The sequence below is a fragment of the Orcinus orca genome, chromosome 12 (genome assembly GCF_937001465.1).
Source record: "Orcinus orca chromosome 12, mOrcOrc1.1, whole genome shotgun sequence".
NCBI lineage: Eukaryota > Metazoa > Chordata > Mammalia > Artiodactyla > Delphinidae > Orcinus > Orcinus orca.
The window spans coordinates 8,334,806-8,351,727 of record NC_064570.1 but is presented as its reverse complement, the minus strand read 5'-3'; the positions used below and the strand labels follow the sequence as shown (position 1 = coordinate 8,351,727).

Below are 16,922 nucleotides of genomic sequence, written 5' to 3'. Positions count from 1 at the left end.
GTACTTTGTCTTTTCCAAAGCAATTTTGGATAGGAAATGCCTTTTTCAGCAAAGATGGAAAAAAGAAGGCTTATCTATCTCCTTCTCAAAGATGATATGGTCCAATCCTATAAACGAATACCTACCTAGAACTTCTCGTGATTGTTTTGAATGTTGTACACTGGCTGAAATCTTTCATTACTGACTTTAGAATTTCATACAGAAAGCTCCTTTAAATTTGAAGCATATCCTATAATTAATTGGACTGTGGAGCAATCATTCACTTCTACTCTAGCACTTCATGTTATCCCTCATTTGGAACTGACCTTTGCCTTCCGAGGTGCTTTATTTCTCTAGTACGTTGTAAATTTCTCATATAAGTACAGTATCTTTTATATTGTAGGCGGTCAATTCATATTTGTTATTAAATTATTTTGCTTAAAACTACTCTTGTATAATTATAAAATTCTCACAATGTGCATATGAGTAGTTGAAATACTCCAAGATAATTGTCTACCTTATCTTTATATTATCCCTAATCATATTCAACATTTTCAGTTGTCTTTCTATACTAAATAGATCACCTGCACTTTATCCTGCTTTCTATTATTCGAGTAACTAAACTAGTAAATTGGTGTGTGTTATACCAGATCCACAATCTCTTTTATTTGATTTTTGTTCAAGGGCTAATAGTTCCTACTCAATGTCCACTGTTCTCTTCTTTCTTACAGATTTTATCGGAGGAGGAAATGTGCCTACAAAAAACTGTATTTCCTAGACTCCTCTCCAGGTGAGAGCAGCCGTGTGACTAAATTCTGGCCACATGAATGTAGGTGGAAATTATTGAGCTAGAAAATTCCTGCCTAGAATTTGGAGGGCAAGCCTGGAGGAGAATCATGCTCACAGGAAGGATGGTGGACTAGAAAGCTAGAAAGTGTGAATGAGACTAGCTACGCAATTTGCAGGGGCAGCACAAAAGGAAAATGCCAACAACAGAGCATCGCCTCTGGCGCTGGGCCCTTGGAAGCATGGGGCCCTGTGTGACTGCATGGGTCACATGCTGGTGAAGCTGGCCCTGTGTGTGAAGGAACTGGGGCCCGAGGATGTTGTCGAGCTGCCATGTCAGCCCTGGACTGCCCGTCTGTTCTTTTAATAGAGAGGAGCACAGCCCACTTCTTGTTTAAGCCTCTGTTATCTGGATTTGCTGTGAGGTGCATTCCATAACTGATGCAGTGCTATGACTACCTTCATTTTACAGATGGAGAAACTGATGCTCAGACAGTTTGCTACCTGATCCATGGTGACCCATCTGGGGTGTGGACTCAGGCCCTGTGAGTATGGGTCACATACTCTTTTTTTTTTTTTTTTTTTTTAATTTATTTATTTTTGCTATGTTGGGTCTTCGTTTCTGTGCGAGGGCTTTCTCTAGTTGTGGCAAGCGGGGCCACTCTTCATCGCGGTGCGCGGGCTTCTCACTATCGCGGGCTCTCCCATTGTGGAGCACAGGCTCCAGACGCGCAGGCTCAGTAGTTGTGGCTCACGGGCCCAGTTGCTCCGCGGCATGTGGGATCTTCCCAGACCAGGGCTCGAACCCGTGTCCCCTGCATTGGCAGGCGGATTCTCAACCACTGCGCCACCAGGGAAGCCCCACATACTCTTTCCTGTGCCAACACATTGTCTTTCTTTTCCTACAGAGATATAATCATTCTGCGTTTTCTTTTTCCAGCAAGGTACTGCATTCTGCAGGTTGGCTGGTCTCACTATGGTCCCTCTGCGTAGCCTATAATAGGAGGAGGTTAGCTTCATCTCATTGGTGGTTCCTCATTCACATTTAATTGTACTCTGGAGTGGGCAAGTTGCAGGGCCTCAGTCCACATTTAAAATATTGCCCAAAAGTGATTCACTCTTGTCTCTAGTGATTCACTCTTGTCTCTAGCATAATATTTATACTCTGATTCCTCAGTAACTCTCCCTTTGTAGATAAAGCGTCAAGATCTTACATAATTCAGTTAAAAAAGAAACTCAAAATATATGAGAGCCCATCTGATGTGGGTTTCCATCTACTTGACCCTTCAGGAGGAAAGCATTTATTCTTTTAATAGTGCATTAGGATAAACAGTGTTGATCGCCCTTTGGGTGTTCTCATGCATGGCCGTGGGAAGCACTGTGGCCATTAACTATTATCTATTTTATTAGCATACAAGCCATGGCTGCCACTTCAATGCTCCAGGACCCCAGGGTAACATAGGTTATATTTGCTGGGTTTGGGCTCCAAGGTGACTGCGGGTTTGCTCAGCTCCAGGGCCAGCACCCAGCTTGGTTAACAGACACAGGTTCTGGACCAAGTCCAGAGTGGTGCTGGGGTGGAGGTCAGTGTATGATTGCAGGTAATCAGTGTACTATGTGGGATGCTGGCAATGGCATTGGGAAACCCACCTTCTCCCTCTTGGTAGGAGGAGAGAAAACCTCCTACCTTCCCCAAGAGGAAGGAATTGCAGTCTGTTCATCCAGATTCCAGGACATGAATGTTGGTTGTTCACCAACAGGCACATGAGGTGTATGTGCCTCCTCGCCTCTTCCGTTGGTTAGAGGGTCAGGATCCCTCCCAAGCTGGGCCAGGCAGGATAACGCATCGGTGCTGGGGAGGCCCCGGGGCTCGGAGGCTGGGGATCAGACCTGGATTTAGGTTGAAGCCTCTACTTAGGCCTTGGCTTCCAGCCCGTTTTTACCATATACCTTGCATTGGAGTGTCAGGCCCATTTGTGACTATGTGGCCTTTAGGCGGTCCACGGAGGACAGAACTGTGGTGTTCTGGGGTCCTTGTCTATAGTATCATTTTTAAATATCACCCAAATCTCACTGCAAGGGGGGGCCCTCTGTCGACACCTTGATTTCAGTTCTAGGCTCTAGAACTGTGAGATTGAACTTTTCTGTTGTTTAAGCTACTCGTCTGTGGTACTTTGTTATGACAACCCGACTACCATGCTTGGGAACGAGGTTGGGTTCTCCTATTTTAAAGGCTAGTGGACTCCGTGGTTAGAAGTGGGAATACCACACTGTGAAGTATTTGAAATCATCACCATACCTTTTCTTCCACTGTTCAAATATAGTAGCTTCTTGACTACAAGAAGCTCATAAATGTTCGTCAACAAACTGGACTACTTACATGCAATAGAAGACTTTCTGTCTCACTCCTACTTTGGTAAAATAAGGAAATGGGGGTAGAGTTTTTGTGATCTGAGTTGGGTCACGTGGAGGTCAGGTCAGTGGTAACGTGGAATAGATGGGAGGCTCCCTAGCTTATCGTGTTAGTCGTCTATTGATGAGAACTCTCTGATTCTTGATGAGAAGTTGCTAAAAAGATGATGGAGGATTTTTCTTCCAGTCCTGAAATACTTAGTGCAGTGCCCAGCACTGATAGGTACTAAAGACTGTACTATCACTATTAGTGTCCAATCCTGGAAAAGGATTGCTTTTCTTAAGTCAGTGGTCAGAGGGGGAGTATCTGCCCCTTGAAATTTATGTCTTATCGGTGGTGCTTAATAAAGTATTTAAATGATATTAATGGGTCTGAACATGATGCCTTGAGCAATCTGGGTTAGAACATTTTAAACTTTATACCACATTGCTAATAAATCACTTCTCAAAAGACTAGGTCTTCAGCATCTGGTAGCTGGCCAACACAAAAATACTTCTTTAACAAATCAAAAACATGCAGTGTTTTATGAAAGAAATTGATAGAGTAAGGAAAATCAAATCCAGTGTCTCCAAGATATCCTAATCATTGAGCATGAAAGTTCTAATATATGACATTTTACCACTATGTTTGCTAACAATCAAGAAAACTGAGCATCGTAAAAATAAGGTTTTTAAAAGTGCTGAAAACTTTAATACACTAAAACCAGGAAATATTATATTTGTATACTAAATTTTCTGGCCTCTGAGTGACCGTTTGCCAAAAACTTGGCTTAAAGAGAGTTTTGCAAATTTCTGGAGGACAGGGATTGTCTCTTTTTCTTACACATGAGATCCACATCTTGCCCTGCCTATCAGTCTAGGATAATGAATATATATTCAGTAAATGCTTGTTGAATGAACCAATGTGTGAATGATTTTCTTGGTGGGTTTCTATGAACTGAGGGAGAAGAGGCAACATATCAATAAAGAATGAACATTTTTGCTTTGAAATAAGGAAGACAATTTATTGTAGTGAGATTATACTGAAGTTGTACCTATGCCCGCCAACGCATATAAAGTAATTCCCTCCACACTATTGAAGAAGACACCAGTGAACTACAAAGAAACTCAAAGTGCTAGAAATCAGTTAATGTTGCATAGTATAATGCATTTTCACTAACTTACCTAAATTTAAAATTAGATGATTAGAGGACATATTGAAGTATTTTTCATACATATTAACAACAACTTTTTCTTTTACTGGAGCTTGCAATGCCTTTGGTAACTCCAAACAGTGACAACTCTATTCCTTGCTGTTTCTTTCATCTTACTATGGTGACTAGTTATCACAAAGCTGCTTACTAGAGGAAACTTCTAACAGAGACTTAAACATTTTCCCCTAAATGGAGTTTGTGGAAAATATGAAAATTGGCACACTGTTTAGGCAACATAAAAAAAGAAAAGACTATTTTTAAACCCTAACCCCTAGAAAAATGCCCCAGGAGGCAGAGAACAGCCATGCACTTTAGCGCAAGTTCACAAACAAATATATACACATATCAACGTAGACCTCTTTGCACCCAGCGCCTTGTCTAGAACGCATCTTATACATTTGCTACATGTGGCACAAATGCAGGGGCACAGACACTGCCTGAGTGCCGTTGAGGAGCTGGGTAGCTGTCCTCTCTGAGGAGGTATCTACACAACTTTCCAACGGAGCTTATTCACGACTTTTTGGAAAACAGAGTCTAAGAGCAGCTCTTTACACAGCCTTGTGTGTACAGAGGTGCCACGCGCTGTGTCTGGGTGATGGGTCCACCTCCTAGATGTAGGATTCCTTAGCGAATCGGAACTGATCAGCATCAAAGACGGGCTGACTACACCGCCGGGCCAGGAGGGCCTGCTTGTTCTTCTGTTGAGACTCAGACACAGTTCTCAGCCGATGCAGCTCAGGTCTCCTGGTGACAGTCACCTGTCCTGTCGTGTCTATAGAAGCACAGACAGTCCTGCTCTGCTTCCAGCTCTCAGTCCTGGGCCACCGTCGGGCCCCGTCCAGTGGCTCCTGACTGCATATATTTCTTGAGTCCCCTCCGTGGTGGACAGGGAGAGGTGGCGGTAGCCGGGCGTCCAGGCTTAGCATCCTGGCCCTCATGCTGCCAACTGTTTGGCTCCCGTAGGTGGCGAGCTCCAAGGCCTGGTACCGAATGGCCTCCTCGTAAGAGGGGGGGCCACCAGGGCTCCTTTGATCCACCGGCTGGAACGTGTTCTCCACCGAGAGGGAGTGGGCCCCCGAGTTAAAGTCCACAGCTGTTTGGCCGTGGGTGTCAGGCAAGTTTTCTTGGACGATTCGGCCGGCAAGCTGGCTTTCTTTTTTAAGACCTTTCTTTACCTGGTCTCTGGCGCAGCCCTTGGATTTCGCAGCCACAGCAGAGCTGCGGGTTTTGGTTAACACTTTTTGGTGAGAGGCGAAGGAGAATGACATGGAGTGTTTTTTTATTTCTCTGTCGGGCTTACTTTTCTCAGTCTTTGTGAAAGACTGATGTCTGGTGAAGAAGTTTCTTTTGGGACTGGAAGGAGAAGCCAGGGCTGAGCTGTCGGAGAGCACGTCCAGGGAGCCACTGGAGACGGCTTTGGGGGTCAGTGTGCACGCTGACACCAAACCCTGAGCCGGGCTCTGCACCCTCGGGTCTCGCGGCCCCTGGGTTTTGCCTTCCGCTGCAGGAAACACCTCCTCTGGAAATGGGTCCTCGGCTTCCTCACTTGCAAAACAAGGGGCCGCCTGGGCCGCGGTGAAGTCATCCTCACTTCGCGTGAGTTTCGGGTTTGCTCTCCTGCCCTCAAGGCACTCCTTCGAGGATGCCGCCGTGCTGGGGTCCGAGTACCTCCTGTCTGGTTGCCTGAGGGAGCCTTTCAGTCTGGGCGCACTGCTGAGGACAGGCTCCCAAGGGTGCGGCGGGCCTCTGGGCTCCAGGCTGGCAGCCGGGTCCGAGGACCCTGGGGCCCACCTGCTCAGGGACCCCACGGCGCTGGGCTCCGCGTCGGGGTCGGGGTCGTTGCTGTCATAGGCCGAGTCATTCTGCAGGGTCGACACGTCTGGGGGAAGTTAAGGGACGGTTGAGCTTTCATTCAGTTACTTTTAGAAATAAACCTAAGTACCGTTCACCTACTTATTCCAAGTATGGTGCCAGGGAGTTTGGTGATGCTAATTTGGGGCTTGGTATGAAAGAAACTGGCCACATTAAAATTCTGTTTCTTTCCATATCTACTATTTTGAGGTGGAGAAGATAAGTAGGAAAATGAAGCGAGAGACGGAGGAAATGAGAAAGGAGAGAAAACAGCATTCCACTGAAAATTTATTGATCTGAAATTTAAAACGGATCCTTTGGATGGCTCTTTTGACTGGATCCATCCCCATTTTAACAGACCCATACTCCACTGTGTGGAAACAGAATCTTCTTACGCCAACTCTCTAGCTAAAAGTTACTTAGTAAAATTAGCAGTTCTTCATGATTTAGAAGAGGAAGGGGAAGGTTCCAGGCTGAAGCTGACTGAGTGTCTGCAGCCCGAGGAAACAGTGCAGGAAAACTCGAGAGAAAAGTTTCCGTGTTTAGTGACTTCCCTACAGACTGGAGTCTACTCTGATTTGGTGATGTGTGAAGGTGACTTCTGCTTCAGATACCAGGGATGCTTTACATTACTGGTCTGGACTGGTAGCTGGCCATGAACTTGACCCCAGAGTCAGAATCAATTGAGAGCACCTTCCGCACCTGAACTGTCAGTGTGTTCCAGGGAGTCATCAGAAGCAATTCTGGAATGCCCTGGCATGTTCTCCCCAAATATTTCAAAGCAGTTGTCGATGAGGAATTCCACCAGTGTCTTAACCTGTGAGGAAAAGTTAACAGGTTGTCAGCTTAATGAGACCTTTATTTATTTTTAAAGGAAGGTGGTTAAGAATGGGGACATAGCGGGGGTCAGCAGTTAGGGAGGTGCCAAAATGGTCATGAGAGATCTTTATGTGTCTGAAAGGAGCATCCGGAAAATTGGTAACAATCACCTATATGAAAATTATTTTTGAGACATGCACTTTTAATTTGTGAATTTTAAAAAATATATTACATTAAAGTAACAAAAATTTTCATTTAAGGAGTCTCCCAAATTGGTAGCTGAGCTGACAGAGTGTGATGCACGAAAGAGAGAAAAGTGAAAGGGCCTTTCCATCCTGGGACACAGTCATGTAAAAGATGGGTATCGATTGTCCTCTGTCTCGTAGGATGATAGAGGACGCAGGCCTAGCTTTACTCAGTTTCATCCAATGTACACACCCAAGGGAATGGAACTATGACCAAAGCATTTGCCTTTCGTATTTTCACCATGATCTCGACTGAGTCAGAGAAGTTCACGGGCATTTTATTGCTTGGCTTTTGCAAACGGACGATGAGTTTCTTAGAAATAGACAGAAACGAACCTTATCATTCAGGTCTCTCCGGGCTTCGAATGACAGGTTTTGCTCATTCTCCGGGCTCAGCACATTGGGCCCGATGCAGATGGCGAGATTGCTGGCATCCATCCTGTTGACTTCAGAGTTCTTGCTGATGACGTGGAGCACAGAGACCAGGTGCTTGAGCAGCAGGTGGTTGGGCTGCGGGAGCTTATCTGCAACCCTGGAATGGAGTTCGGGAAGGCTGGTTTTAGGGGAGGCTCACAGCCTGTCTAGCTTGAGGGTGGCAAGTTGAAAGTTTCTGCCTAACCCAGACTTCCTTTAAAATGAGGAAGGTTCATTTTCACAAGAGACATTGTGAAACGTTCATTCAGACACTTCCAGTGGCAACTGACACGGAATGAGTCAGTTAACCACAAGATCCTGAAGCCCTAAAAACTGGCCTTTGTGATCAGGACACCGATAACATGGCCCTTTATGCTTTACATAGATCTTAAGTTACGAAATATTAACTCCTGCAGTAAAATACATAGTTTAATACATCTTGAAAATCATTTTGTTGAGTAACCATTTAGCCATGTAGAATGTCTTTCTGCTTCTAACACTGCACGACTATTTTTTTTTAAAGAATACAATCATTTGCCTTTTTAAAAACTGTGCTCATCAAATGAAGATGACACATTTTTATACCATTCTGAGGAATCTTTATGGAGATTAAATCAGTTTATAAGAGCATGTTCATAAAAATTGTGATAGCAGCACTTAAATGGCAACATTGGCACTACTACTAATAAATTAGAATGGTAAAGCTTCATAGCTTCAGAAAATGAAATGGTGTCTCTAACATAAGGATCATTCATTTCTCATAAGAAGATATTGTTATGAAAGAGCTTTGTGTCTGTAAGCAGAAACTTATTGTGATAATCGTAGGGACAGACACACTAATGTCTTCAATTCAATAAATATTTCATTGAAAATATTCAGCCATGTGAGACAATCATCATATATAGACAGACTTTCATAGGATTTGGCAAAAGCGCTGTTATTTTAGCGTTGGGTGTTTAAGATTTCCTAGTCTCTAACAGGTCACACTTCCATTTATATATGGAATTGTTTTTGCTGTGGTTGGAATTTGTTTTTGTATAGTTTTCGTTTGGGTTAATTATAAGAATATGAAACATGCGATGGAATTTTATGAACAAACAACCCCTTCCAGATTGTTTACTATGCTTTAAGGGATGTTTTGTGGGAGAATAGTTGCTTGGCACGACACCAGTGTACAGGTTAAGGAGACCCCAGATTCCTACACCTGGCTGGTTACCCTGCTTTGAGGCTTTCATCTATGAGTTTGTTCCATACTTTCTTGAGCTACTTATATTTTTATACTCCCCACCTCTTGGGATTTGTGAGTACTGAAGTCCGCTTTCTATCTTTTGAAGAGGTGCTTCTTTTCATTTGGCTAAAACTACTTTTTAAAAATTTCCAGGGTACCTCTAGATTTGTATTCTGGGAGTGGATGAGCAATGCCACTTGAACTCCCTAAACATTGCAATAGACGTAAACCACTCTGACAGTTATGTGCAGAATCAAAGGATGGAGACTGTGCGGGCCTGGCCTCTGGGGACGAGGCTGGCAACTTACTGCTTCAGGGCCTCGATCCTGTCCTCTTCACTCTGCTTCTCCAGGGCGCCCATCCACTCCTCAAACAGGTCGCAGGACAGGAGCTTCAGTGGGATACTTCTGAGGAAGTCCTGGCAGGTGGGAGGGGACCGTTCATGTTACACAACGTGCTGCCATCATTCCACCTCGTTTGTCAAATCTCAGGGACTCTGTGCTCATCCCCTACATGGGCTGTGCCCTTTCCTTCCTGCATTCATTAGCCTGGAGAAATCTCTCACCTGACTTGTCTCTCAGCAGCTTCCTAACAACAGGCGCAGTAAGGCCATCATCCAGGGGGCCACCAGACTTAGGGGAATGGACTCGGCCATGGGACGATCCAAGTGCTTTTCCTCAAGTAAATTTCCTTAGGGGGAATTTAATGCATCACCTTCTGTTGGAATCTGGGGTCACAGAGATGCTTATACCAATAAATAAAGGCTTAACTAAAAAAATTAAACTCTAAGATCAGTTTCCTTTGCTTTGTAGGGTAAAGAGCCCATATCTTACTTCCTGAGCGTCCATGTGTGAGAGCCCATCAGCAGGTCATTTGGCACCAATGCTGTGAACTCACCTTAAAGACCACCGCCAGGAGGTGCACGGGGAGACTTTTCAGATCCACCATGCCTCCGGAGTTGAGCTCTTCCTTAAGCTCTTTACGGGCTTTCTCGTTGGCTGCTTTCCTGAATATTCCTTCAGTGGAAGGGCCTTTAAGGCATAGTATAGTGAGAATATCCTAAAGGAAAGGGGTATAGAAATAGGAGGTGGTTACCCTTGGTTTGAAGACACGCTTCACTGCTACCAACACAGGAAAAATCTATGTTTTGGTAGGAGAAAAAGAATTAAAGTAGTGGACATGAACAGTATCTAACTTTACCTGTTATAAAACATCCTCTCCATAAAAGTTAGTTCTCCAGGATCCTAAGACAGTCTTAACAAGAGACTGTTAATGCCAGTTTTTCCTTTCAGTCTGGTTGCTATCAACTGTCTCCCTCGGCCCTGCCATTTTTCTAAGAGGAGGTAAATTGTGAAAGCTGGAATTTGCACATTCTAAAACCATTTCAGGCCTCTCTCCTTTCAAGTCATTCCATATAAACATTGGATTTCTGATCATAAACTCTATAAATCTCTGTCTCTTGATTTCTCAGAAGCTACACATTTTCAGCATTCTTCTCTCCATGAAGTTAGAAGGATGGAGGGACCATCAACCTGAGCTCAGTGGCAAATACAACTGATTTCTAGGCTGTAAGCAGCCAGGTGTTCTCCTGACTGCATTCCTAAGTGGGAACACCATTTCCAAACGTGGGGAAAAAACCTCAAGATTGGCCCCAACAAGTTTAGCATTGAGAGTGCCGTTCAGATTTCCCGAGGACTTTTCACAGCTGGCAGGAAACCGAAGTAGGTCCACGCGTGAGTGTGCACCTACCTGAATGGGTCTGGGGAGTGTGTCATTGTCACTGCAGATGGCTGACAAGGGCTGATCAAATAGGGATGACCTCAATTCTGGCTCTGAAGCCCCAGAAAAATCTGATGAAGAAGAAAGCCTTCTCATGAGAAAGAGCCAGTGCAACACCTTCTTTCTCTTCTTAATTTCTACAGCCAAGAAAACAAAGCAAAGAGAAATTAGATTAAAATATTGATAAGCAAGGATCCAGATAAGACAACGGATATTGTCATCTCTGGTTTGCCGTGTGGGACAAATAATATTGAAAAACCGAGAAAGCAAAGGGTGTGAATCTTAATCTAGAAAACTCAACCTGAAAAACAACTGCATTGTTACCAGGGCAGCCAGCCCCTAAACAGCAACACCAAGGTTCCTCAGAGACTCCACCTTTCCTGTTTTTACACTTTACCAGCTGTTTGCTACAGAAAATGAGCAAAACCTAACTAAGCAGATCATAAACAACCATCTTAACATATTGACCTTAATAACCACGGTGGATATTTCTGATGTGAAATAGATTATTTTAATTTCTTCCTTTGACTAGTGAAGAAAGTGAAACTTATAGGAAGAGGAAGTGACTTGCTCAAGACCATTTTGAAGGCTCTACACTGGGCGGGCCATTAAACAAACCTCTGTGGCCATGCTAACACTCACCACTAGGGGGAGCTACACCACGCCATCTGTCTACAGTCACCTGCAGGGTTTTCCCAGTGGATGCTTTAGGGAAGGGCGGGCACAAATTGCTGCAGGAAGGTTTGAACCTAGACCTTTTACCAAGAAATTTTATCCTTGCAAAAGCCTGAAGACGTGTGCAACGGGTATAACGTCTAACAAGTTTCCTTCTTTCTCTGTTTTCTCCTCCTTTTTTTCCTAATTATAAAAGCTACATATTCTAAATGCATTGGCATATGTTTCTATACTTTTTATACCATCAAGTGGAGGAGGATGGATAGAGAACTGGCTTGTCCTCATAGTTCAGGAGAACTGGGTCAGGGTTACTTTATAATGGAATGAATTGTGGAAAAAATTGAACGGTGGGTTCTTTGGGATTGGAGATTAGTAACAATTGCTTCATGTGCTCTTAGAATCATTCTCCGTTAGAGGAGGGCAAGAGTGGTACAGGCAACTGTGTATTTTTCACATGTATGCACATTTTAATTGTCAAAACATAAATGCCAGGAGACCTGTAACTCCATTAAAACCCCTCTGGAGAGCTGGGGGTTTAGCTTAGGGAAGATCTTTTCTATCAGAGCGCTGGCTCTCTAGTGAGCTGGAGCCTTCCTGCCATGCAAGTGTTAATGTTCTGTGGTCTTTAAAAGAACACTTTGAAAAATAATTCCTAGTAAAGCACTGTGGTTTGGCAAACTAAGAACCTCTACATAAAAGATCTGTATGTTTTCAAAACTCACCAATTAGCTGGCAAAGACTGTTTTCGCTCTCACATGATGCCAACAGAGGATGTTCCTTGATGTCACCCTAAAAATAGATTTATTTTAGTTTAAAATAATGACTGAAGAAATCTGCCCAGTCTTTCCCCACAAAATACATTCAACATTTTATTCATATCAAAAACTAGTCAAGCGTCCGTTAATTTTTTCTATCTTCCAGAATCAGTGTTAATGTCCTGCTTATCATGATAGAAGATCTCAATTAATATTCGTCTTTCATTTACTACACTTATTATGTTGATTTTCTCTCCTGATAACTAAACAATACAAATGATATTCAATTAAAATAAAGTTTTCCATCTCACAGTGCAGATAAAAAGTTTTAAACATTGCTTTCTTACCTCTGATCCACATTCAATTAATGTCTCCATATTACTGGCATTTAGTGTTTTTGACTAAAAGAGAAAACACTGAATTAGGTAAACCTCTTTGACTCTCACCATGAGAAAACATGAATTAATAAATGTAAGAAGGGCGCATACAGCATGACAGCTGCTTGTCAACTTCATTAGAGTTTGGGCTGACTGTCCAGTGATGAGCTTTGCTCCTGTGCGGCCTTGGCTCTGTCTACGAGAAATCATATGGGAAGAGGTTAGGAGGGATACATGTAATGTATTGGCCAATTTCAGTGCCACTCTGATTAAACACAAAGTTTGAAACTACTGGCTAGAAAAGTTTTCCTTTAAAGTCAGTTATACACCATTGTAAAGCAATTATACTCCAATAAAGATGTTAAAAAAAAGTCAGTTATATGTTACCAGATGTCTTATGCTATTAAACGCAACATCTGAACTCACTTATTTCTAAATGTTTTAATCCTGATATCTTCATCATGACAAACTTTGTTATTCATTTATTACGTTCCCATCAGGAGATAACCTGAATAACAATCACAATAACAACTAACTCTTATTTGGAGAGCTCACTGTGTGTCGGGGCACTGTATTAAGTGCTTTGCACAGATTTTCTCATCTAACTGGAAAAGGAAAAAACGTATTCCCAGGATGCTACTTACAGCAGACATACAACAAAGATAACAGAATTGTACAGAATTCCTATACCCCAAAAATGCAGGCTTCACATTATGTGTTTATTCTTTATAACACTATTTGTTGCATATTCCACGGTGTCACTGTTTCCTGTTGGATAAGCTCTTAAAGCCCAGTGACCCGCTAGGCAGCTCACTGTCTTGTCACGTTAATTTATGGTACTTACCCTCGGAGGGCCTCCACCCAGACTTCTTCTACCTCCCGTGAACTGTGTAAAATGGGAGAAACAGCATGACACTCTGCTCCAACTAATCCACCGTCAGTGAGGAGACTGAACTGCTCTAACTTCACAAGTTCTGTGTTATAAGGGAGAGGGGGCGGGCAGGTGGAAATTCAGAATATTACTGAGACCGGAAAGAACATCACGGGCTGTCACCGGGACAGAGTCAGCCAGACACTGTAGAGCTCTCACTTCCTCATTCCTTTTAGGGCAGCTCTGGTTCTTTTTTTTTTTTTCTTCTTCTTCCACTTCAAAGCAAGACATCTGTAAACTACTAAGAGTGGAAAAGATGACATATGGCCATAGGTGAAGACTCTGATTAATGTCATAGGTGGGATGTATGAATAAGAAATTGTGTTATTCCGTACGTAAACATCATTGTATTTTCTAAAGTGGTAATTTCAGGTGCCCTTTTTTTTGTATCCTGTTTGGGTGCTGTCTCCCCTTCCACCCACCATCTCCTCTGTTCTCCAGTCACTATACATTGATAAGCACCCTCTAGGTGCGGGATGTTGTCCCTCTAAGAAACCCAAGACACGCTGCCTCTTTTGAAAAGTAGTCACCATCCAAAGCCAGGTCTGGAATTAGAACGAGTCCACCAGAGCAGGCTGTCAACATATTAACCTCTTCTTTCCCTAACTCAATACTTAGGTCATAGTCAGATTAGATCTAATTCTGTCATGGGAGGTAAACAAAAAAATTCCTTTGGTCAGACCATTCGAAAGCAGAAAGGAGATGGTGAATTTCATCTGTGGATCCTGCCTTCTGGGTAAGAGAGAAGGCTGGACTTTTCTGTGGCTTAAGGCTGCATATGAAATGACTCAAGTTCCTCGACAACAGAATGGAGACATAAATTGTGACACATTCACACAGTGGAGTCTTACAGAGCCCTAAGAATGAATAGTGTATAACTACATTCAACAGTACGGTTGGGTCTCACAAAATAATGTTGAGCGAAAGAGGCCAGACACAAAAGATTGCATCTTGCCTGCAAAGCCCCCAAACAGCAAAAGCTATCTGTGCTATTAGAAGCCACAATAGCGTTTCCCTAGGGCTGGATAGTGACTGAGGGATCAGAGAGGGGCTTTGAAATGGTCCGTCTCGTGGTCCAGGTGCTGCTAGGCTTAGGTGTACATTTCTGTGTGTATGCTGTGCTTCAACAGAAAGTTTACAAAAACCTTGACTTAATTCATTATTAGCGCCTGTAAATTCTAAACCTCTTTTTATATTGATAGCGCTATTGTCTTTATACTGAAAGGAGGTCCTGATTAGGCATGTTTTCGGAAACAAGCACAGAGCTGTTAACATTTGCCCGGTAACTCGGAGTCTTGGCGGTGACCTCAGAACAGAACCAGTGTCCAGGCTTCCAGCCAGAGGCGCCCTCTCTTAAAACTGCCAGAGTTCACGCAGCACCCCCACCACATCTGTAGGCGTTATTGCTCTTTCACCCTCCCTCTTACAAACCTCTGAGATGAATTCACTGATTTTCATTATTATTATGAAAAAGGGCATTTATGCTGTCCTCTCCTAGAGTCAGACACATGGAAGGTACTCAATAAATAATTTCTGTATAAATACATTTACTTATGAAATATTCACAATAGGATATTACTATAATACATATTCTTTGCTAATACATATTTTATGAACTTTCTCATTGGATACTTTCTTTGGTTCTTCTAAGAAACTTAATGTTTGCACTGCTCTTACAACTAAAGCATCCATCCTCAATTGACATATTTCCCTCTTTTTAAAAATGAAGACCATATTTTTTTCTAATCCTTAGGGCTTCTTATGTTATGCCCTATACCCCACAATACACATTCCACCAGTGATTTAAAAACTTTCTTTTTGTCATGGGATTCTATATTCAAAGGAAGATGAATCCTGATATATAAAATGTTAAAAAACTTTTTTTTAGAGTATGTTGCTCTAGTGAGAGATGGGTGGGGAAATCATAGGCCCATCCGTTTTGCGTCTTCTGACAAGTCCAAGCTGGGGAGTTCTTAAGGAGACTCAAACGCTCATATACCAGCAGTTCTCAAAGTGCCTTTAGTGATCCCTGGAGCCCTTTCAGGAGGGTCCACGAGGTCAAACTAATTTGTAACAATACTGAGATGCTATTTGCCTTTTTGACTCCATTCTCTCAAGAGTATATAGTGGAGTTTTCTAGAGACCACATGACGTGGGATGTTTTGATAGCTATGGGAATGCAAACTTGCATTTTCTTGTGTTTTAAATTTTTCTCGGTTTTAATTTCTCCTACGATACATATGGGTAGATATAACTTAGGGAAATTAACGTGCTTTAGAGTTGTCAATAATTTTGTAAAGGGTTCCTGAGACCAAAAGTGTTTGAGAACTGCTGATCTACATCATATCTTTGCATGTGAGAAAATTCCACATTCGTGTCTTATTTGCCTATTATCTTCACCCTATTTATAGCCATAGCCATTTTCAATGAAAATCATTGCCAAGGTGTGTTGCCTGACAGTCCATCACTCCACACTGCATATTGTTTATTAAGAGCTTCAACAGGGCTTCCCTGGTGGCGCAGTGGTTGGGGGTCCGCCTGCCGATGCAGGGGACGCAGGTTCATTCCCCCGTCTGGGAAGATGCCACATGCCGCGGAGCGGCTGGGCCCGTGAGCCATGGCCGCTGAGCCTGCGCGTCCGGATCCTGTGCCCCGCAACGGGAGAGGCCACAATAGTGAGAGGCCCGCGTACCGCAAAAAAAAAAAAAAAAAAAAAAAAAAAAAAAAAAAGCTTCAACAAGTCTTAGAGTGAAGAAAGGATTCTTTCCTGCTCGGTTACATCTGCTGCACTGTGATTTTCCATGTTTTTCATGATGGCTCTGTGCTGGCAGCTGCCCCAAGCGGTCTTCACCCCCTTTCCTCTACTTCTGAGTCTTGTGTCCTTTATGGCAGTCACTTCACTACATTTCTTCTCAGTTGTTCTAGGGACACAGACGTCCTTCTATATATAAACTATAAGCTCAGCCGTCGACATATGGCAGTGCGGAAAAATGAGGAAGTAGGACATAAGAAAAGTGCTGTTTCTCTTTGGAGATGTCATTTAAAACACTGTGAATTTTTAAGTGAAATTTCATTGTTGCTGGGGATTATATATATTTTTTTATGTAGAGGAGCATGTCTTTAAATTTATTATGAAATACAATAAGAAATAGACTTTTATATAAACATATTCATTACATGTTTCAGTAACAGCTCTTTTGAAAAGTGGAATAATGTGTTTGTTAATTATGTTGTGATAACTTTGGACTTTTTAAAAGGAAGAAATGATAAAAATGCAAATGCTATAAATTTTATTGAATAAAAAATTCCCTTTAATCTGGTCTATTTTCTTCCTTTCCTCCCCCTCCTCCTTTTTCCTCTTCTTTTTTTTTTTTCCGGTATGCGGGCGGCCTCTCACTGTTGCGGCCTCTCCCGTTGCGGAGCACAGGCTCCGGACGCGCAGGCTCAGCGGCCATGGCTCACGCGCCCAGCCGCTCCG

At 42.9% G+C, this 16,922-nt stretch overlaps 1 protein-coding gene across 1 annotated transcript; it reads right to left on the bottom strand.

Annotated features, from left to right (window-relative positions):
• Positions 1–4,153: 4,153 nt before the first annotated feature.
• Positions 4,154–13,514, bottom strand: TAGAP (T cell activation RhoGTPase activating protein). Its single transcript, XM_033404019.2, has 10 exons — positions 13,358–13,514; positions 12,625–12,709; positions 12,484–12,537; positions 12,104–12,170; positions 10,677–10,843; positions 9,825–9,986; positions 9,236–9,345; positions 7,622–7,817; positions 6,924–7,038; positions 4,154–6,249 (listed from the first exon to the last, which is right to left on the bottom strand). Exons 2-10 carry the CDS (start codon positions 12,649–12,651, stop codon positions 4,979–4,981), a joined length of 2,169 nt encoding a protein of 722 aa, XP_033259910.1. The 5' UTR covers positions 12,652–12,709; positions 13,358–13,514; the 3' UTR covers positions 4,154–4,978.
• Between the last annotated feature and the right edge of the window lie 3,408 nt (positions 13,515–16,922).

Excerpts from the sequence above, each read along its gene's own strand:
- TAGAP (XM_033404019.2), bottom strand. The coding sequence starts at position 12,651 with ATGAAGTTGACAAGCAGCTGTCATGCT. Across the intron at positions 10,844-12,103 it reads CAGTCTTTGCCAGCTAATTG|AAATTAAGAAGAGAAAGAAG; the intron begins GTGAGTTTTGAA and ends TCTTGGCTGTAG. Across the intron at positions 9,346-9,824 it reads TCCTGGCGGTGGTCTTTAAG|GACTTCCTCAGAAGTATCCC; the intron begins GTGAGTTCACAG and ends CCCACCTGCCAG.